We start from the raw sequence: 22,339 nt of genomic DNA, 5'->3' as shown, positions 1-22,339 counted from the left end.
TATGCTCCTTCTTTCATGAGAAGTGTTTGTTTAACTCTCCATATATAAACAGAAGTTTATTTTGAGGATTAACTTTCATGTGAAAAACTGCCTCCTTGTTAAATCTTTTTAATCACATCTCTAGGAAAGTGAGCTAACTTTAGATGTTTTTTTTTTTCTTGCTTTTTTTCTTTCTTCAAGATTTAAAAATTGACTGTTTGTATAGTATAACATAGAGAAGTTTATAAATGCATGAAAATAAGGAATATATCCTATAAATCTCTGTATTCTCCTCAGCCTTACACATTGCAAATAAATCCATGCTTGTGCAGGATTGAAAAAATGTATAAAGCCAAATGGGACAACACATATAAATTTGCTTTGAAAGTGACTGTGTAAAGAGCATCTTTAAATTAGCAATAGTCTTAAAATCAGGATAGACAGATATTTTCCTGTCCCTCTGACTGTCTCTCCCCAGCCCTTCACGCAGGGATGGCACCTTGAGCCCCATATATACTTTTTTGCGTTGTATCTGCTGTTTTGGGGGCTTCCCTGGTGGCTCACATGGTAAAGAATTCACTTGTAATGCGGGAGACCTGGCTTTGATCCCTGGATTAGGAAGATCTCCTGGAGGAGGGCATGGCAACCCACTCCAGTATTCTTGCCTGGAGAATCTCATGGACAGAGGAGCCTGGCGGGCTACAGTCCATGGAATTGCAGAGTCAGACAGGACTAGTGACTGAGCACTACTGTTTTTATACACAGTAAAAAGAAGCAGGCTCAGATGTGCTAAATGCCAGGAACCATAAATTCATTTATAGCCACTCTTTTCCATTTTCTACTGTTTTCTTTAAAAGATAAATTTATGTACCATTTTACACTTTAGAAGTTATTTGGGGCTTTCCCTGGTAATCCGGTGGTTAAGACCTCGCACTTCCAATGCAATTCTATTCCTGATTGGGGAATGAAGATCGCATATACTGCCTGGCACGGCCAAGAAATAAATAAAATAAAAGTGGTTTTGGTTTAACACATACAGAGGTCTTAAAGTGTCAGTGAAGTGAAAGTTGCTCAGTTGTGTGTGACTCTTTGCGACCCCATGGACTATACAGTCCAAAATTCTCCAGGCCAGAATAAGGGAGTGGGTAGCCTTTCCCTTCTCCAGGGAATCTTCCCAACCCAGGGATCGAACCCAAGTCTCCCACATTGTGGGCAGATTCTTTATCAGCTGAGCCACAAGGGAAGCCCCTTAAAGTGCCAGCGAATGTGTTAATTGGTGACGTTGTTAAAATACGGAGAACACAGTCTTAGCTCTGTGAATGTCACAGCCTGTGGGACCACAAACATGCCACTCAGTTGTCAGAGGTACCGTTAAACAGGTAGGAGAAAGATGCATTTGACGGGCAAAGGTGGAGGTGTTCACTTCTAGCGGGTGGGGAAGCCTTCCAGGGGCCATGCCAATGACTCGGAGTTGAAGTGATTAGGAGCTTTCAAGACAAGCAATTGTGGGGACTTCCCAAGGGGTCCAGTGGTTGAGAACTCCGCCTTCCAGCTCAGGGGATGCGGTTTGATGCCTGGTGAGTGGCTAAGATCCCACATGCCCGTAAGGCAGCTTAGACCTCCTGCCACAACTACTAAGCCCTCACCCCTCGACGAAGATCCTTCCTGCTGCAGCTGAGACCTGACACAGCCAAATAAAAGGAATAAATAAATAAATATATATATATATAAATATATATTTTAAAGACAGGTGATTGAGGAAAGGACATTTAGGGCAGAGGGAGGAGCCTCTAAATGGGAAAGTGGGGAGTTTGGAGATCATCACACAGGTGTCTTTTCTGACACATATAGAAGTTTGGACTTTATATTGAAGGCAAAAAAAAAAAGATACAGATGAACTGATTTACAAAATAGTAAAAGAACCACAGATATAGAAAACAAATTTATGGTTACCAAAGGGGAAAGAGCAGGGAGGGATAAATTAGGAGTGTGGGATTAAAACATACACACTTCTGTGTACAAAACAGATCAGCAGCAAGGACCTACCATATAGCACAGGGAACTCTACTCCGTATTTTGTAATACCCTATAAGGGAAAAGAACCTGAAAAGGAATGGGTATATGTATAACTGAATCACTTTGGTATATATCTGAAACTAAGACAATGTTGTAAGTCAGCTACACTTCACTTTGAAAAAGAGAGAAAACTGGAAGGACTTTAAGCAGTGGCATATTGTTATCAGGTTTTCATTTTAGAAAATTAATAAACACGTGGAGAAGAAATATTAGGTTGCCTATGCTTTTAAAAAAACAGCCTTATAGAACATAAGTAGACTAAACGTTAATTTTCCTTCCTCATTGCCTTAAGCAACTTCACAAAAATCTGAAAACACCCACGTTTTAGCCTTTGAATTGCCAAGAGGTTTGTTCCCTGCATGAGTTATATCTCTCTAGCATTTTAAGGTTTTGTGTTTGGGTTTAAGAATGTAGACTTTCTACCCTGGGCCATAGCAGGGTGGTTCACCCCTGAACTCTTCCTTATTCCTACCCTTCCTCTCTCAATCTTTTTTTTTTTACATTAAATTATTTTTTTTAACGCCAAAACCATTTTGTATGTAAGCCAATTAACAGTGTTGTGGGAGCTTCAGGTGAACAGAGAAGGGACTCAGCCATGTGCACATGTAGCCATTCTCCCCCCAACCCCCCTCCCATCCAGGCTGACACATCCACGGAGCAGGTTTCCATGTGCTCGGGACTTTGGAACGGTCATGTACACACTGCTGTATTTAAAATGATTAACCAACAGAGACCTGTTGTGTAGCACATGGAACTCTCTCAGTCTTTTGCATCTAGTTGCCCAAGGCAAGTGCTTACACTTTCTCTTGGTTCCTTTCTGTCTCTTGCCCTTCATGTCAAGAAGGTAAGGCTGGTAAGGTCAAGTAAGAAGGTAAGGCCGGCAAGGCCAGTAGATTCTGCCTCCAAACTAACCACTCAACTTCCGCTACTTCTGTCTGTCTCGGTGACGCTACCATCCTAGTTCCGTCTTCCCTGCTCTCTCCCTGGGACTCCTGCAGTCACCTCCTAATTGGTTCTCCCCTTGCTTTCTCACCCATTTCCCCGTCTCCTGCTTCGGACAGCTCACTAGCTTTTTGCACTTAAAATAAAAAGCAAACTCCCCCTGTGGCCAGCATCTCCTGGCCCTTGGCTCCCTTCACTTCATCTCTTGATACTCTGCTTCCATTCCAGCTGTTATTTGCTCTCACAGTTGCCTGCAAACACTTACTCACTTCTTCCAAAAAGCTCTTATAATTTGGTGCCTGGCAAATACTCTCTGAACTTAATAGCATCATGATATCATAGTAACACTTTCTGCTGTTTATTAAATATTTTCTGTAATCCAGATGGTGTGCTAAGTGCCCTTGAGCCATTATCTTATCATTAAATTAGATGCAATCAGCTTGTGAAGTTGGCGTTATTATGCCTGGATTTTAGGGGAGGAAATGGGGGCACAGAGAACTGAAGTAACTTGCCCAGATTTATATTGGTAGTGTGTAGTGGAGCCTGGGAGAAGGCAGTGGCAGCCCACTCCAGTACTCTTGCCTGGAAAATCCCATGGACGGAGGAGCCTGGTGGGCTGCAGTCCATGGGGTCGCTAAGAGTCGGACACGACTGAGCAACTTTACTTTCACTTTTCACTTTCACACATTGGAGAAGGAAATGGCAACCCAGTCCAGTGTTCTTGCCTGGAGAATCCCAGGGACGGGGGAGCCTGGTGGGCTGCCGTCTATGGGGTCCCACAGAGTTGGACATGACTGAAGCGACTTAGCAGCAGCAGCAGCAGCAGCAGTGGAGCCTGACTGGAAGGCTGTCTGTCTGATTCTAAGTCGGGCTCTTTGGTACTGAGATAAGAAAATGTTTTGTTATCATTAAACTCTAATGCTCTCACAATTCCTGGAGGACCATCTGAGAGCAAGCTCTAGAGGGAATCGTCTAATGAAAGTGAAAGTAAACATTAGTATGACCTAACTACCCTATTAGAGGAAATAAACCTTTCTCAATATTTTATGTCTTGTTGATAATAAAAGACAATAATAATAAAAGTGTAGAAGTTGTAAATAAACTCTGGAGTCAAACAAACATGAGTTTAATCTCAGCATCTTCTATTCATTCATACAGACTTCAGTAACATGAAAGTGAAGTGAAAGTGAAAGTCGCTCAGTCGTGTCTGACTCTTTGCGACCCCATGGACTGTTCATGGAATCCTCCAGGCCAGAATACTGAAGTGGGTAGCCTTTCTCTTCTCCAGGGATCTTCCCAACCCAGGGATCAAACCCAGGTCTCCCGCACTGCAGGAGGATTCTTTACCAACTGAGCCACAAAGGAAGCCCAAAATTACTGGAGTGGATGAACACAATAAATATAATAAATTACATTACATAATGGACTTCCCGGGTGGCGCAGTGGTGAAGAATCCACCTGTCAGTGCAGGGGACACAGCAGACCAGGGTTCGATCCCTGAGTCGGGAAGATTCCCTGGAGTAGGAAATTGCAACTCATCTGTATTCTTGTCTGGAAAATACCACGGACAGAGGAGCCTGGCAGATTACAGTTCCTGGGGTCACAAAGAGTTGGACACCACTGAGCACTCATGCATGCACATTGCATTATATGTTACAAGATGGGAAGTACTTTGTGTGGGGAAAGTAAACAAGATCAGGATGGAGGGAAATGCGAAGAGTATGTTAAATAGGTCAGTGAGGTGGGTCTCATCGAGAAGATCAGAGACTTGAAAGAAATGAGGGAGTTGATCAGATGGATATTTGAGGGTAGAACCGCCTAGGAGGAAAGAATAGGTGGTGTTCAGTCCTGAAGGTCATGCATGTATGCCTCCTTAAGAGCAGTGCACTGTTGTGGAGGAGGGAAGGTGACCAAGTGAAGGAGAGGTACTAGGTGAAGTCAGAGGGGCTCCAAGGATGTTGGTGGTGGCAATAAAATGAACCGGTGTACACATAAAGCACCTCGCACAAGGTGTAGCCAGAATCATAGAGGCCCTGCCCATCTCTTCCAGCCACAGCTCTTGTTGCTCCCTATTGAAAGCCCTAGCCTGTGTTTATAACCAAAAATTCTATGAAGATTCCCCAAATATCTGTGCTGATTTAAGCTTTTCTACTTTTGCACACACCTAAAATATGCTTGGAAAACTCAGCAGTGACCACAGGACTGGAACAGGTCAGTTTTCATTCCAGTCCCAAAGAAGAACAACACAAAAGAACGTTCAAGCTACAGTACAGTTGTGCTCGTTTCACATGCTAGCAAGGTGGTGCTCAAAATCCTTCAAACTAGGCTTCAGCAGTACATAAGAACTGGAGAGCTTCCAGATGTAGAAGCTGGATTTAGAAAAGGCAGAGGAACCGGAGATCAAATTGCCAACATTCATTGGATCATGGGGAAGGCAAGAGAGTTCAAAAAAAACATCTACTTCTCCTTCATTGACTATGCTAGAGCCTTTGACATGAGGATCAACAGCAAAATGTGGAAAATTCTTAAAAAGATGGGAATAATAGACCACCTTACCTTTCTCCTGAGAAACCTGTATACAGATCAAGAAGCAACAGTTAGAACTGGACATGGAATAATGGACTGGTTCCAAATTGAGAAGGGAATATGACAAGGCTGTATATTGTCACTCTCCTTATGTAACTTCTGTCTAGAATACGTCATGTGAAATGTCATGCTGGATGAAGCACAAGTTGGAATCAAGATTGCTGGGAGAAATATCAACAACCTTAGTTATAAGCAGATGATACCACTCTAACGGCAGAAAGTGAAGAGGAACTAAAGAGCCTCTTCATGAGGGTGAAAGAAGAGAGTGAAAAAGCTGGCTTGAAATTCAACATTCAGACGGCTAAGATCACGGCATCCGGTCCCATCACTTCATGGCAAATAGAAAGGGAAGAAGTTTAGCAGTAACAGATTTTATTTTCCTGGACTCCAAAATCACTATGGACAGCAAAAAGACTCTTTTTGAAATTAAAAGAAATTAAAAGACTCTTGCTCCTTGGAAGAAACGCTATGACCAACCTAGATAGCATATTAAAAAGCAGAGACATCACTTTGCCAACAAAGGTCCGTCTAGTCAAAGCTATGGTTTTTCCAGTAGTTGTGTATGGATGTAAGAGTTGGACCATAAAGAAGGCTGAGCGCCGAAGAATTGATGCTTTTGAACTGTGGTGTTGGAGAAGACTCTTGAGAGTCCCTTGAACTGCAAGGAGATCAAACCGGTCATTCCTAAAGGAGATCAACCCTGAATATTCATTGGAAGGACTGATGCTGAAACTCCAATACTTTGGTCACCTGATGCGAAGAACTGACTCATCAGAAAAGACCCTGATGCTGGGAAAAATTGAAGGCAGGAGGAGAAGGGGACGACAGAGGATGAGATGGTTAGATAGCCACTAACTCAATGGACATAAATTTGAGCAAACTCTGGGAAAAAGTGAAGGACAGGGGAGCCTGGTGTGCTACAGTCCATGGAAGTCATAAAGATTGGACAGGACTTAGTAACTGAACAACAAAAAACCCTTCCTTATCATTCTGATAAACTCCTTCAAGACCTACCTAAGGCTGTCCTCTGGGAGGATGACATCTTTGACTCCCTCTGAGGCAGAGCTTTCTTTTTTGAACTGCCACGCACCCCACTTTGTGTATGTATTTGTTACAGTAACACATAGTTAATGATCATTGACATTTAATGAGCACTTCCTATGTGCCATGCAATAAATCCTTTACATGTTTTAAAGATTTATTCTTGACAACAACAGCCTGGAAAGGTATGTCTTGTTGTCATCTTTGTTTTACAGATGAATAATTAAAGGCAGAAGATGTTTATTGATTTGCTTAAGATCATCTAGCTACTCAGTGGTGTCACCAAGAGTTTATCAGTGTTTCTGGTTCCAGAGCTCATGCCTTCTTAAACATTACATTCACTGTACATCTACCCTTCCATCATTTATTAAATCTTTACTATATAAGTGTGTGTGTGTGTGTGTGTGTATACACACTTGAATAGGTACGTGTATTCATCACTGTGTTGAAAGTATTCGTTTTGTGCATGTACTTCCATACTGTTTGTGACTGCTTTAAGGGCATGTCAGATTCACCTTTGGCACTTGGAGCTTCACATGTGTTTCCATGGTTGAATGGTGAGAATAAAATATTTTCTCCTGTAATTTGCAAAACATAATATTCAAAATGTTAATGATAGTGTGTCATTAATTTTGAATGTTATTTGGCTTTGAATTTCATTTTAATCATGTTGTTGTGCTTCTGCTTCTCCCTAGACCAGTATTAAAGAGGGACAGCTGTTGAAGCAAACCAGTTCTTTCCAAAGGTGGAAAAAGCGATACTTCAAACTTCGAGGTCGTACGCTTTATTATGCAAAGGACTCAAAGGTAATTTGAGAGAATGCTAGTTGCAAGCATTTGAGGGCTGTAGATGGTTCTGTAAACTGTCTTGGGGCTTCGTATAGCATTGCTGGTCTAATTCAATATAAATATGGTTCATCTTGGACCAGATCGCAAGGGGGTCTGTTTGAGACAATTTCATGTGATGTCCCCTAAGGACAATCTTAAGGCAAGGTTCTAGTGTAGTTTTCTTTCTTTTTTCCTTCCGACTGAGATAAACAGTTAAATGTAACTTTATTAGATATAATAAAGTCGAAACTTGAACCCCCTTTCTTGCTAATTTTTACCTTATAAATCTTTTCCTAAGCATGAGAGAGGATTTGCTATACTTGCTAAGAATTCATACTCTGATTTCAGACAAGAGTTCATATCCCAATTCTAACATATTCCAGTGGAGTGGCAGTGAACAGCATATTGTTGAGAGGAGCCTTAAATAATGAAAATGAAGTGCTCAAAGCAATCATTCAGTTAGTCTAGCAGTTAGAAATAAAAATCATAGTGAAATAAAATCAAGGCTTAAATAATTTTTATAAAATAATTGAATGAAATAAGAATGATGTAGCTTTGGAAGAAAAAATGATAATGATGAGCTTCCACTGAAAACTGATACTTTACTATTCCTTCAAAAATAAAATTAAGATGGGTGCCCTCAGTAGACACTGGAGCCCCACCAAAGTGGCCCCCTGACCTGTCAGGCCTGGCAGACACCTTCGGCCATCACTCTTGTTGCCTCAAAGGGTCTCCTGCCCCAGAGGTCATCCACACACATCAGAGCATCCAACACAGGTGCAGTTGGGCCTTTCAGTCAGCCACACTGGGGTCCAGCCCTGCATACAAGCACATCCTCAGAAAGTACCTCCAAGCCGCATCAGAAAAATAGATGCTGCCCACCACGGGGACACTCCTTGAGCATCTGACCCTAGTAACCAAAGGAGACCACGTTACGGGGACCAGCCATGCTACTCAAAGCCACTCTCTCAAGACCAGGAGGCATAGCTGGTCTACCCACTATGTAGGAAGAAACACAAAATTAGACAAAATGAAGAAACAAAGGAAGATGTTCCAAACAAAATAAGAAGACAAACACTCAGAAATAGATTGAATGAAACGGAGATAAGCAACCTTCCAGATAAGTTGTTCAAAGTAATGATCATAAAGATAACTCACTGAACTCAGTAGAATAGAAAAGTGAGAATTTCAGCAGAGATAGAAAATATTAAAAAAAAAAACAAAACACCAGAACTGAAGAATGCAATAATGGAAATGAAAACTACACTAGAGGAAACCAGCAGCATATTAGATCATTCAGAAGAAAGGACCAGTGGTCTAGAAGATAAGTCAGTGGAATTCACCCAGTCAGAACAGCAAAAAGAAAAAAGAAACCAAAAAATGGAGCTAGTGTAAGGGACCTCTTGGGCAATCGAGTGTGCTAAGATTCACATTATTGGAGGTGTGCTAAGATTCACATTATTGGCGACCCAGAGGGGAAGAGAGTGAACAGGACAGAAAACCCATTTGAAGAAATAATGGCTGAAAAACTTTTCTAACCTAAGGCCTAGCACCACCTGGGAAGCCCCAACCTAAGGCCAACGGGTTTCCTCATTGATTTTCTGTCTGAATGATCTATCTACTGATGCAGAGGGGTGTTAAAGTCGCCTGCTATTACTGTATTACTGTCACGCTTCTCCCATTATGTCTGTTAATATTTGCTTTATGGATCCAGGTGCTCCTGTGTCGGGTATGTATGTATTAACTAGTGTCACATTTTCTTGTTGGATTGATCCCTTTATCATTAGGTAATGCCTTTCTTTGTCTCTTGTTGCAGTCTTTGTTTTAAAATCATTTTGTCTGGTATAAGTGTTGCTATCCCACATTTCTTTTCATTTATGCTTGTGTGGGATAGCTTTTCCGTCTGCTTGCTTCTGGTCCGTGTGTGATTTTAGATCTAAAGTGAGTCTCTTGCAGACAGCAAATATATGGGTCTTGTGTTTGTATCTGCTCAGCTACCCTGAGTCTGCTGCTTGGAGCGTTCAGTCCGTTTGCATTTGCAGTGATGATTGATGGGTATGTGCTTCCTGCCCTTCTGTTAACTGTTTGCTGGTTATCTTTGTTCTCTGTTCCTTTCTTTTGCTTTCTTCCCTTGCGATTCCATGACTTTCTCTAGTATTATGTTTATTTTCCTTTCTTTTTATTATCTGTGTATCGTTTTCTCCAGCATCCTGCAGAAAAACCCGGAAGAACTTTTTGACCAACCCCATATTGTCAGTTTTTGGTTTGTGGTTACTGCTTATATCACAGCCTCTGTATACTGCAGTCTATTTTAAGTTGGTAGTTGCTTAAGTTTGAACATGTTCTAAAAGCACTGCATTTTTACTCCACTGAGCATTTTATGTTTTTGATGTTATTTTAGTTTGTGTTTTCCTTAATTGTTGTAGATATATATGATTTTACTGGTTTTGTCTTTTAACCTTCCATGTGTCCTGCATTGGCAGGTGGGTTTTTTAACACTAGCGCCCCCTGGAAACCACTTATACCTTTGCTATTACCTTTACTACATTTTTGCCTTTACTGGCGAGATATTTTCTTTCATAATTTTCATATTTCTAGTTATAATTTTTTTTTTCTGTTTAAATTCCTTTAACATTTCTTGTGAGACTGGTTTAGTGGTGATGAACCACAGTGTAGACAAGCTGTTGCTTGCTTGGGAAACTGTCTCTCAATTCTGATTTATGATTTTGCTGGGTACAGTATTCTTGGTCAAGTTTCCTCCTTTCAATGCTTTGAATATATCATGCCACTCCCGTCTATAAAGTTTTTGCTGAAATGTCAGCTGACAGTGTTATGGAGCTTCCATGTATGTAACTAGTTGTTTTTTCTCTTGTTGCTTTTAAGATTCTGTCTTTAGTTTAACATTTTAGCATTTTAATTATAATGTGTCCTGGTGTGGGTCTCATTGGGTTCACTTTGAGTCTGTCTGTACTTCCTGGCCCTGGATACCTGTATCCTTCACCAGGTTAGGAAAGTTTTCAGCCATGCAAATAGAAATGAAAAGAAATACGGCGTAACAATCTTGCCATTTGCAAAAACGTGGATGAATATAGAAGGTATTATGCTAAGTGAAATAAGTTAGAGAAAGACAAATACCATATAATTTCAATTATACGTGGAATCTGTAAATTATATGTGGAATCGAAAAAGCAAATGAACAAACAAACCCGAACAGAGAGACTAATAGATACAGAGAACACATGGGCGGTTGCCAGAGGGGAGCAGTATGTGAGGTTGGGCGAAGCTGGAGAAGAGGATCAAGAGATCCAGACTTTCAGTTATAAAAATAAATGTCATGTGAATTTAATATACAGTGAAAGGAATATAATTAATAATATTGTAATAATTTTATGTGATGACAAATGGTTACTTAGGCAATCACTTGATGATGTATTTGATTGTCAAATTACTATGTTGTACTCTTGGAACTAACATAATAGTGTATGTCAACTATACTTCAATTTAAAAACAGTAAGATTTATTGTTACTGCACCAGTAAGATAATTGATAATTTTTATATTAAAAAATATGTTTGTGATAGAATAATTAGTAGAGTTATACACCAGGAGGTAAACAATAAATAAGCAAACAAACCTAATTCTTAGCTTATGCAGCTATGGAAATAATATCAAAATAAAATAATCTTATTTTAAAAGTCATTATGTTCACAGTTAAACCCTGATTTGGCTCCATCCTGACCCCTCATATTTATTTCTAGACAACACTGACCATTTGATCGTCTACAGTCCTGCCCCGTATTTTCCATCTCCAGAATGATTTTCCCTCTATCTCCACTTGAAAAAATTCCCTGTTTTCTTTAAGATCCCTCTAAAATTGTCTTTCTTCCAGTGTGCACAAGAGAAAGTGTTTGCTTTCTGCTGGAGAAGTTATCTGTGGCCTTCCGCAGTACTTTGCGTGTCTCCTCTTCCACACCTAATAGTCCGCCTTGCTTAAAACTAGGTGTGTCTCTTCCAGTTCCCATGCTAGTTTATAAATTCTTTCTAGTGAGGAAACAAGTCTTATGGTCAGATTGGTTTGCTTGAAGTAGAGTTGCATTACACCCTGGAGATCTTGGGGAGTGGTGGAAACTTAAATTGGGTAAGGGAGCCCTTTTTTCTGTAGTTCTAGAGGAGTGGTGTTATACCCTCCTCGCTGGAAGTATGCCGAAGGACTGTGAACAAGGGCCAGCTGACTGAAAGTAGGAAGGAAACATATATTGATTAGAATTCCATAATCTCTCGGTTGTCCATTGTTAAAGATTGTAATTCTATGGACTTTTTAACCACTGAAGCTTTTTTGATTAAAATGCTTTTCAGCCCCCAAAAAAGTGTTTGAACCTGGCCAAAAAAGGGAAAGAATATAAATAAAACTTTTAAGAGTATATAAAGAAAGTCATCTTATATTTGCAGAGCATATGCACCGTCTCATTAGAACACACTTACAGATGAGGACAGTAACTTTCAGAAAGTTCGGTAACTGGCCGTGACCTGAGCCAGGACTAGTTCTTCTCATTGTGGGTGTGTGAGTAGGTGTGCATGTCACACACTTGGTAGGTGCCCCATAAACGATGCTTCTGGAGAGCACAGGACGTTTTGCAGTGAGACTATGTACCAGGGGGCTTCTCTAAAGTCCTATAGAGTTTGAAATTTATGTGTTTATTGAACTTTATGGTTTTACTCACAGAGTATCACTAACTTAAGTTTTCATCATTTTTTATTTCTAATTCCTGATATAGCTTCATGGTCATGACCTGATGGTAAAAAAAAAAAAAAATACTGAGGAACACTGAGTTAGGTTTTCAAATAATATGTTTGTGTTCTTTTTCATTAACAGTCTCTGATATTTGATGAAGTTGACCTCTCAGATGCCAGTGTAGCTGAAGCAAGCACAAAAAATGCTAACAACAGCTTCACGGTATGGTTCTATTCTGCTAACTCCCTCATAGAACGTTATAGAAAAACCTTTCCGAGGCTTATACTGAATGCCCTCCTCAGTTGCCAGCTGTGTGTCGTGTGTGTTGGAGTTCTTACCAACACAATAAACTTGATTAGTGCCTTGTAGATTCTAATACCCAAAATCATTCATGATTGTTTGGGTCAATAAACCAATCCATTAAATGTATATTTAAAAAATATATATATTTTAGACATCTTAATTTTAGTGCTTTAAATTTTTCACCCCCTTAAATATAGTTCAACTAATTCCACTGTTCTTGAATATTCACGTTTGTTTTTTTCCTTTGGTTTTAAAAATAGTATTTTCTCTTTTTCTTCTACAGTTACTCCAGTTGCTAAAGTTTAGACCTTCATTTCTTCTCATTTAAGTAATTCATTTGGCAGCTATTTAAAGAAGAGTCCTCAGTTCTAGTTAATTTTTTTTCCAATTGCAAATCATGTTGCTTCAGAGACCTCATAGGCTCAGGCTACATCTGTAACTCCATTAAAAGTCCCACAGAATCCTACCTCTGCATTCTAGTGTTGCCGATAATCGTCTGTCCATATACGTTCCATCCGTCCAGCATTTCTTTCTGCGCCTATTGCTTTTGCTGTTCCCTCTGACTTCAGTGATGCCTCCTGCATCTGTAGCTATTGAAAGTCTACTAACGCTTCAAAGCTTATATCAGCTATCCCGTTCTTTTTGTACTTTGATTACAAAAATACAAATTAAGTATGAATTGAGGATCCACCATGTGCCAGGAACTAATAAACATAATAAGCGAGATTCAGAGATGAAAATACATATATATGTACCACTCTGCTGAAGATATGCACAATATAATTGAGTGAAGTTCATCTGGGATACTTTGTGTAGCTAGATCCTTAGGTCTGCTCAGGTGCTCTTTCTGGGTCCTGTCACCATCCACGTTCCCAGCCCCTCTTCTGGGAAGCCACCACCACAGACAGCAGTGCATTGTGTTCATGCCCTAGGCGCTCAGGGCAGGGAGGACAGACAGGTGCAGGGCAGTGCCATGATGGAGGTGAGCTCTGGAAGGTAGGGCTGGGGATGGAGAGGAAGCAAAAGAGTTCTGATTTAGTCTGATTGATTTATGGGCGTGAGAGATAATTCATGCTGCGAACATTCCTCCCCCTTTCCCCTCCCCAGGGACCATTGAGTTTGAGAAGAGAGAGGACAGCCAAGAATAGAATCCTGGGAAAAACTTAACAACGTAAGGTTTGACCACTAAAGACTGAGAGAGAGCATTCTGAAGTATAGAAGGAACAACAGGAGGCAGTGATGTTATGAAAACCAGTGGAAGGGAGTTTTAAGGCGGAAGCTGTCACACATCAAATGCTGTAGAGAGGTCAAGTCCAGGCAGAAAGGAAGAGTGTTTGTTGAATGTGGAAACAGGGCAGGTCATCTGGTCACGCTGGTGGGAGCAGTTGCAATGGAGGGTCGTGTGCACGAGGTACATGGAGACGCCAGGTGGACAGGCAGAGGGAATCAGCACGGATTCCTGATCCCATAAGCCTGGCTGTTAAAAGAAGGAGCTGACACAGAGCAACAAGAACTTTCAGGTTTCAAGAGGCAGTTCTGGTTTCGTTGTTGTTGTAGTGGTAGATCTTTTGCTTTGTTTTTTAAAACTGGGTTTTGAGCCTGTCTGTACCACCAGAGGACAGAAGTGTTAGCTTCAAAAGTTTGAAGCTTCAGGAGAGAGAGGGCGTAATTGATGGAGCATATTTGCCAAGTAAACGACAGGGGGTGGGACCCAGAACACAGGTTAAGACGTTAGCCTTTAAAATGGATAACTGGAACCTGCTATATAGGGAAATAGTGAAAGTGTTAGCCACTAAGTCATGTCTGACTCTCTGCGACCCCATGGATGGTAGCCCACCAGGCTCCTCTGTCCATGGAATTCTCCAGCAAGAATACTGAACCTGCTCTACAGCATAGAGTTCAGCCCGGTGTTCTGTGGTGACCTGTGGTGGGGTTTGGGAGGAAGGGCTATGGAGGAGGGGATATATGGATGCATATAGCTGATTCACTTTGTTATACAATGTTGTAGAGCAGTTATACCCCAATTAAAAAAAAAAAGAAAGATAAGCCTTGAACAAGGCTCAGAAAGTTTATGGAAGTAAAGGTGTGGGCAGGAAGTTCATATATTTCAAAACCAAACACTACTATTTTCTCAGTGAAATTGAAGATAAGGATATGTACTATGAGTAGGAGTTCAGGAGGGTTTGCAAGAGCTACTGTCGAAAATGAGAATTAAAACTGAACAGAGACTAGTAGAAGATTACTAGGTGGTAGAGAGGGTCTACCAAAGATTGGAGATTAAGTTTAGAAATGTTCTTAATTCCTAGGCCAACAGAGTTCTCTATAAGATGGAGTAAAGAAAAACAGCTAAGTTGGCCCAGGATTGATGACTTCTAGGGTACATTGGAGGGCTTCCCAGGTGATGCTAGTGGTAGTGAACCCACCTGCTGATTCAGGAAACATAATGAGACCTGGGTTTGATCCCTGGGTTCAGAAGATCCCCTGGAGGGAGGCATGGCAACCCACTCCAGCATTCTTGCCTGGAGAATCCCATGGACAGAGGAGCCTGGCGGGCTACAGTCCATGGGGTTACAGAGTCAGATGTGACTGAGCAGCTTAGCATGCAGGCAGGGCATATTGGAGAGAAAGATTTCAGGGATCAGTAACTCATCCGTCTTCCCCCTCTGTTTTCTCAGTTTTTGAGAATAGAGTATAAGGAATACGGGATGACTTTATTAAAGGCTGAACAGGATCCAGTAACCAGTAAATACAGAGTTTCTGCTAAGTTGTTGGAGGCTCAAGGGCAAAATGTTGCTCGTTCTTCCTTCCTCTGAAGTGAGGGTGGGGTTGGGTAATTAAGCTACCAGATTAACCACTTGCCTTCCCTGGGGAGTGAACAAGCGTCTTCTTCCCTCCGTGGAGACACAAAGTGATGGTTGCAGATAAGAGTTTGTCCCTGACCAGGATCTAGAGTTTAATATGAAGGAGAGTTCCAAAATTTAAGATTTGAAAGACGGAGTAACTTCAGGTGAAGACAAGACCTAGGGTGTTGGCCTACATAAAGGGACTTGGAAAGCCTGGATTTGGGAGAGGTTATTCAAATTGTTTGTCCAACTCTTTCTTGGACCTTCAACTGCATGCAGTGTCTCCTGTTGTGCCTTTTCCTAGGATTTACTATTTTCTGCCTTTTTTAGTTAAGTACTTGTGTTTTCGTAACCTCCTTGAGAATAGGGACTCTGTCACACATTTAAGGTCATAGTTGCTTATCCATAAATATTTGTTGATTTTAACAAATAAAATGAAAACTTATTTGGGGTATGAGAAAACTTTTTTGTTGAATTATTGTCAGGAAATTTCTTGACTCATCCAAATGTTGTTTCTCAAGTCTGTTGAACTAGAAATGCAGAGACTAAAATGTTGGGTGGATTGCTTAGAATTTTATAGCAAGTCAATTCAATAGAGGAGAAGGTACTGGCGACCCACTCCAGTACTCTTGCCTGGAAAATCCCATGGACAGAGGAGCCGGGTAGGCTGCAGTCCATGGGGTCGCTGAGAGTCGGATATGACTGAGGGAACTTTGCAGGGTATAAAATGGGATAAGAGAGATGTTTTCAAGCAGTCATGGACAATCCTCCCTGTCTTTAAATATTTAAATATTCCACCTTCCTAGGTCACAGTGACTGCTGGCTGATGCTGTTATTTTGACCACTTTGTGTCAGAGGTTAATGGTGTAGTTTGGTGAATCCAGCAAATGGTCAAATTGTGCTTCCCTTCATTCACTCCTCCTTGCCTTGAAGTCCCTAAGGATGACGTATCGACACCAGACACACAGTAAATGGAAAATCTATAATTAGCAAATGGAAAGTGGAAACGCTGTGCTTCACCCAAAATCCCAGGTGTCAAGCTCTCGTAAAATGGGTTCTAGAGGGAGTGTTCTAACTCATTCTGTGGTTATGAGCGGGCATCGAGGCTGGCTGGGGCTCAGCAGAGGGGTGCTGCAGGGAGTGGGGGGACACAGACCTCCCAAAGATGGTGTTAAGGCATCTGCAGGCATCGTTCAGACCTACCTACATGAGGACTGCTTTTAAATAGTTGTGTGCTTTCATCCCCGGAGTGAATAATCATTTTGCTTTGGAGGTTGTTTAAATTTTCTCAGGTATTGTATCAGTTTTCTTTTCGCGTCCTAACAAGTTGCCACAAATTTAGTGACTTAAAATAATGCTTATTTATAATCTTACAGTTTCTGTCAGTCTCATAAAATAGCTGGATTCTTCTGCTTCAGGTCTCACGGTTTTGAAATAGATATGGTAAATTAAATACACACACACACACACACACATACTCTTTAATTACTTGTGTACTTGGTCACTCAGTTGTCTTCAACTCTCTGTGACCCTATGGACTGTAGCCCGCCAGGCTCCTCTGTCCGTGGAATTTTCCAGGCAAGAATACGGAAGTGGGGTGCCAGTTCCTCCTCCAGGGGATCTTCCCTACCCAGGGACCAAACCCACCTCTCCTGCGTCTCCTGCATTGGCAGATGGATTCTTTACACTAGTTATGCCACTTTGCGCTGATTTTTTTAAAAAAATGTGAACTGTTTTTAAAGTTTTTATTGAGTTCGTCACAGTATTGCTTCTTTTTTTGTGTATTTTGGTTTTTTTGGCCTCGAGGCATGTGGGATCTTAGCTCTCTGACCAGGGATCGAACCCACACACCCTGCATTGAAAGGCAGCGTCTCAACCACTGGACCACCAGGGAAGTCCCACATTGGCCTAATTCTGACCTGTGTTTGAATTTCTGGTTTTACAAGTGTCTTCTGCTTTAGGCAGCAGCAACAGCAAAATCTACTAATGCTGAACAGTTGTCAGTGATGTGATTGGGGAACAGAAAAGACCAATTCCTGACAGCCTTATTGGCATTTTATGAGTCCTTCGGTTAACGTTCACAATTAATTTGCAGTTTAAGTTCTACCACGACATTTTCTCTGACTGTGGGATCAATAAAACTCTCTTAGTTTTTTGGTCTGTTTTTAATCGTTCATTTTCTTTATTTTAGTGACATTTACATAGTGTTCTGGAGTTTTATTTTCACTTTAACCTTTTTATCCCCAACACTTCTGTGTGTGATTGTGTTCCTCTGATACTAGACTGGAGAGCACTCATTTCCCTTTGGTCCCACTGGGCCCCCCAGGAAGGGGTCGCAGTTCTCCTGGTAGTTAAGCCAGAGCGCTTTCCTGCTGTGCGGTCTTCCCTCTGGCTGCTCAGTCTTTGCCTCTGTTCTGTCTCTTCTCACATCCACTGCTCCCTTTGTCTCTTTCTCACTAATCATGATGTTTATAAACCCAGATTCTATTGATTTACTATTGAACCATGATTGCTTTATAATGTTGCATTCGTTTCTGCTATACAACTAAGTGAATCAGCTGTAAGTATACATATACCAGGGCTTCCCCGGTGGCGCTAGTGGTAAGAACCCACCTGTCAGTGCAGGAGACCTAAGAGACACAGGTTCGATCCCTGTGTGGGGAAGATCCCCCGGAATAGGAGATGGCAACCCACTCCAGTATTCTTGCCTGGAGAATCACATGGACAGAGTATCTTGGCAGGCTACAGTCCCTGGGGTCGCAAAGAGTCAGACACAACTGAAGCAACTTAGCACGTACATGTATCCCCTAGGTATACATATATCCCTCCCTCTGGAGCCTCCCTCCTCTGCTCCCAGCCCTTTGGGTCATCAAAGCACTGAGCTGAGTTCCTTGTGCTATACAGCAGCTTCCCACTAGCTGTCTATTTCACACACGGTAGTGAATGTAAGTCAGCCCTACTCTCCCAGCTCATCCCTCCCTCCCTGTCCCCCTCTGTGTCCGCACATCCATTCTCTACATCTGAGACTCTACCTGGAACTAGGTGATTTTTCCAGTTGCAGTGCTTAGACTCTGAAGTCAAACAGTCAGACTTTTGGTTGGGGCTCGGCCACGTCTAGTTAGGTGACCTCAGACTAATTTGTTAACCACTCTAAATCCTTAACTGCTCAGTGTCCTTGCCTTTGAAAGTGAAAAGTGAGTGTGTTAGTGTCATGTCTGACTCTTTTTGACCCCACTGACTGTAGGCCGCCAGGCTCCTCCATCCATGGAATTCTCCAGGCAAGAATCTGGAGTGGGTAACCATTCCCTTCTCCAGGGGATCTTCCCGGCCCAGGGATCGAACTCTGGCCTGCATTGCGGCAGATTCTTTACTGTATGAACCACCAGGGAAGTCCTGCATGTTGGTGACTACTGTTTATCATTCCCTTGAACTTAATTATCCCTTGACTCCCTTCACAAGTGTCAGTATTGCCAACTTTTAAAAGTTTGGGAATTTTGAAAGAGAATATGGATGAACTTTATCTTGAGAAAACATTCCATCCTGCCTGTCTCTCAGAGATGCTGTGAAGATTTATTTCCACTTTTACCTCATTTTATATTATTAGGCAAAGGGAACATTTTGTAATGAATGAAAATACAGTTGTTCCTTGTTGGTTAAATGTTCTTTGCTAAAGAAAAGCGTTTTAATGATTTGAAAGCCATCACAGTGGTGTGGTATACATTAGGCTTTCAAAGTGTACTGTTCAAATGACTGTTTTCTTTAAATTTTAATGAATTTAGGCTAAACCTTCAACAAAGGAGTCATCATTTTAAAAGAAATGATTGTATTGATGTTGGTGAAATTTCTTATGGAAGTTTGTAAAGAAAGCTGTTTTTTTTTTTTTTTCTTAAACAAGAAAGAGGTACAGAAGTAATTTATTTAACTACCCTTAGCATTTTTAGTGTGTGATCTGCAAGTGTGTTTCAAATCCCACGGCTAGCTCACATCCACGCCGGCTCCCTCAGTTGTATGGAGACAGATGCCATGTGGCAGCACTTGTTTTTAGAACTAAATAAGCACTGGAACAGAGAGTCCTTTTAGGTCTGGTTCACTTGCCGTGGTCATGTAAACACGATCAGAAGTTGATTAGCGTTAGATTATGATTCTTCTGATGAGGTTTTTAAAAGGAGACGTAAAATCAAACCAATAGAGGGAATACTCATAATGGCACATAAAGTGCTGAAAATTATGCTCTCATAGTACCGTCAAAATAAGCAGGCTGAGTTTTCATGGAAGGGAAGATGTATTAAGAACTTATTTCTTTCATGTTACTTTCTGTTTATCCTGTTTTCCCCTTAGCTTCCTCTCTGTTAATGTAATTCACTTCATCTTCTCTCTTAAGAGAGATGTCACATCCTTTGAACCTAAGGAAGTGTTAGTTTACTTTTATCTATTAACAACGTAATCTTTAGTTAGATGGAAATAGCAAAAAGTTATTTTCTTTTTTGAACGCCCATCACAAAACAGGTATTCAGATAAACAAGTTGATATACAATCACTTAGAAAAGTAAGTTGCCTACTTTATTAGATAATATTTAGTTTGCTGCATGGGGCTTCCCTGGTGGCTCAGATGGCAAAGAATCTGCCTGCAATGAAGGACATTCGGGTTCGATCCTGGAGTTGGGAAGATCCCCTGGAGAAGGGAAAGACTACCCAGTCCAGTATTCTGACCTGGAGAATCCCATGGACAGAGAAGCCTGGCAGGCTACAGTCCGAGGAGTCACAAAGAGTCAGACACGACCTAGCGAGTAACACTTTCACTCTTTGCAGTCTGCTGTGTACCTCTCATGAGCGTTTTATGAGGTCACTGATCTCATCACTCATTCAATTTTTCATACCAGTCCTGTAATGTACGTTCTAGTATGCTTCCCATTTTACAGTGAGAAATCTGAGACAGAGAAGTTAACATCTAACGTATCTGGGTTCTAAGGCCTTGATTTGTACTTCTCTTTTGGCTGTGCCACCTCTCTGTTGCGTGGGCAGGCTTCTCTAATTGTGGTGGGCAGATATGCCCCTTGGCATGTGGGTCTCCTGACACACCCTTTTCCTTCCCAGCCTGGGAAGGTGGATTCTTATCCACTGAACCCCCAGGGAAGTCCCTTGATCTGTACTCTTGATACTCTGCTCTTCAGTCTCTCTCTCACAGAGTTTTAAACGAGTGTGATTCAGATAGTATTCCTGTTACTGGTTTTACTTGTTCGATTGTGTTTTCTTTTCCAAGTCAGTCATAGAGTCTTAGTGTTACTCGATGCGCAGTAGCTGCGTGTTGGTTGAACCGCAGATTTAGAGCACTGCACTTTATTGTGAGGGCTGCACTTAAATAGAAAGGTTGATAACAAGGCAGGTAACTAATATTATAAAAAGCTAATATTTAAAAAAAAATCTAGGAATTATGGGATTGATTGACATTAAAGGGCACTTTTAATTTTAAAGACTTGGAAAAATGCGACATCTGTTTAGTATTTGAAGGATTATTATGTATAAGAGGGCTTCCCAGGTGGCTCAGTGGTAAAGAATCCGTCTGCCAATGCAGGTGATGTGGGTTTGATCCCTGGGTTGGGAAGATCCCCTGGAGTAGGAAAAACGGCAGCCCACTCCAGTATTTTTGCCTGGGAAATCCCATGGACAGATGAACCTGGCGGGCTGCACAGTCCATAGCGTCACAAAGAGTTGGACAGGACTGAGCATCTGAGCACGCATTTCTGTATAAGAAACAGTTGACAGGTTTGGTGTACAGGACAAAGATCCTGTATTCATGGAGGGAGAATTTCAGCTCTACACAAGGAGAGAACTTGCTGTGTCACCTGATAGAACAGGCCTCTTGTGAGGTAATGGCTCTGCCCGTTATTAGAAGTCTCTAGTCATTTGCTTCCGTGTGATCTGGAAGGGGCCTTCAAGAAGAGAGTTCTCAGAGCAGACTCAGGTTCAGAGAGCCGAAGTGACTTTCTCAAGGTTGGATGACTGATAGCTGTGCACAGCTGGTATAGAATTCAGGGCTCTCAACCCTCAGGGTTTGTTGGCAGTAAGCAGAGGGCAAGGGCTGTGGAGATGGCTGGACTTCATGCTGGACAGTTTGCATACTCTGTCTCATCACACACAGCGAGAGCTAAGGGACCTTCCTCAAGATTGCTGTTGAAGAGACTATTTCATGGTGTGTGTATGTGGGTAGGGGCTAAGGAGATGGTGGAGCCTGAAATTTCCTTAGGCGCAAGACCGTCTTCTTCCACCACTGAATCCCCAAGGCTAACCCGGGGATTAGACATAGAAGGGAAAGACAATAAATATTTGTCTAATGAATGAAAGAATAGGTCTTGTTGAAGGAGTGAGTGATATTTGTAGACTCTAGTTTTTAGAAAGGTGTTATTTCAAGTTTTAGCTTGGAGAGCATAATTTCCTAATTTCCCCCCGTGGTGCTGGATTATAATATACCCATAAATGTGTATATCGTTCTTTGACATCTATACATTATGACTCAGACTATTTTTATACCAACAGTAAGCCTTTTAAACGTGATTCTCGCCTATGTTGATCATTGCAGTATTTCCACATAATCACTAGAGGCCTGAAAGTAATGTTGATGAAAATATTTTAATGTCTATGTTGATGAAAATATTTTCTTGTACTAAAAAGTGATACCACGGGCTTCCCTGGTAGTTCAGTTGGGAAAGAATCTGCCTGCAATGCAGGAGGCCTGGGTTCGATTCCTGGGTCAGGAAGATCCCCTGGAGAAGGAAATGGCAACCCACTCCAGTATTCTTGCCTGGAAAACCTCATGGACAGAGGAGCCTGGCGGGCTACGGTTCATAGGGTCACAAGAGTCGGACACAACTTAGTGACTAAACCACCACCACCACCAAAGTGATACCACATTAATGCAATTGGAGTGGCTGTTGTTTTGCTTTTAAATTTGATTTATATACAGTTTAGGTTAGTTTATGTTATGGTTCTGATGATTTTTACATTTTTTGAAAT

General features: G+C 41.5%; 1 protein-coding gene across 6 annotated transcripts in view; it reads left to right on the top strand.

The window, feature by feature from the left end:
- The window catches only part of DGKH (diacylglycerol kinase eta), a 222,025-nt gene that overhangs the window by 84,792 nt on the left and 114,894 nt on the right, over window positions 1-22,339 (top strand). For all 6 annotated transcript variants that reach the window (XM_088842777.1, XM_088842778.1, XM_055426031.2 and 3 more), the window contains exons 3-4: window positions 7,320-7,430; window positions 12,324-12,404. In XM_088842777.1, coding sequence (XP_088698903.1) covers window positions 7,320-7,430; window positions 12,324-12,404 — 192 coding nt within the window. The remainder of the gene's footprint in view (window positions 1-7,319; window positions 7,431-12,323; window positions 12,405-22,339) is intronic.

The sequence above is a fragment of the Moschus berezovskii genome, chromosome 13, assembly GCF_049115385.1.
Source record: "Moschus berezovskii isolate FMDL1 chromosome 13, NW_MosBer_1.0, whole genome shotgun sequence".
In the NCBI taxonomy this organism is placed as follows: Eukaryota; Metazoa; Chordata; class Mammalia; order Artiodactyla; family Moschidae; genus Moschus; species Moschus berezovskii.
Note: the sequence above shows the minus strand (reverse complement) of the source record. Positions and strands in the feature narration are given on the sequence as shown.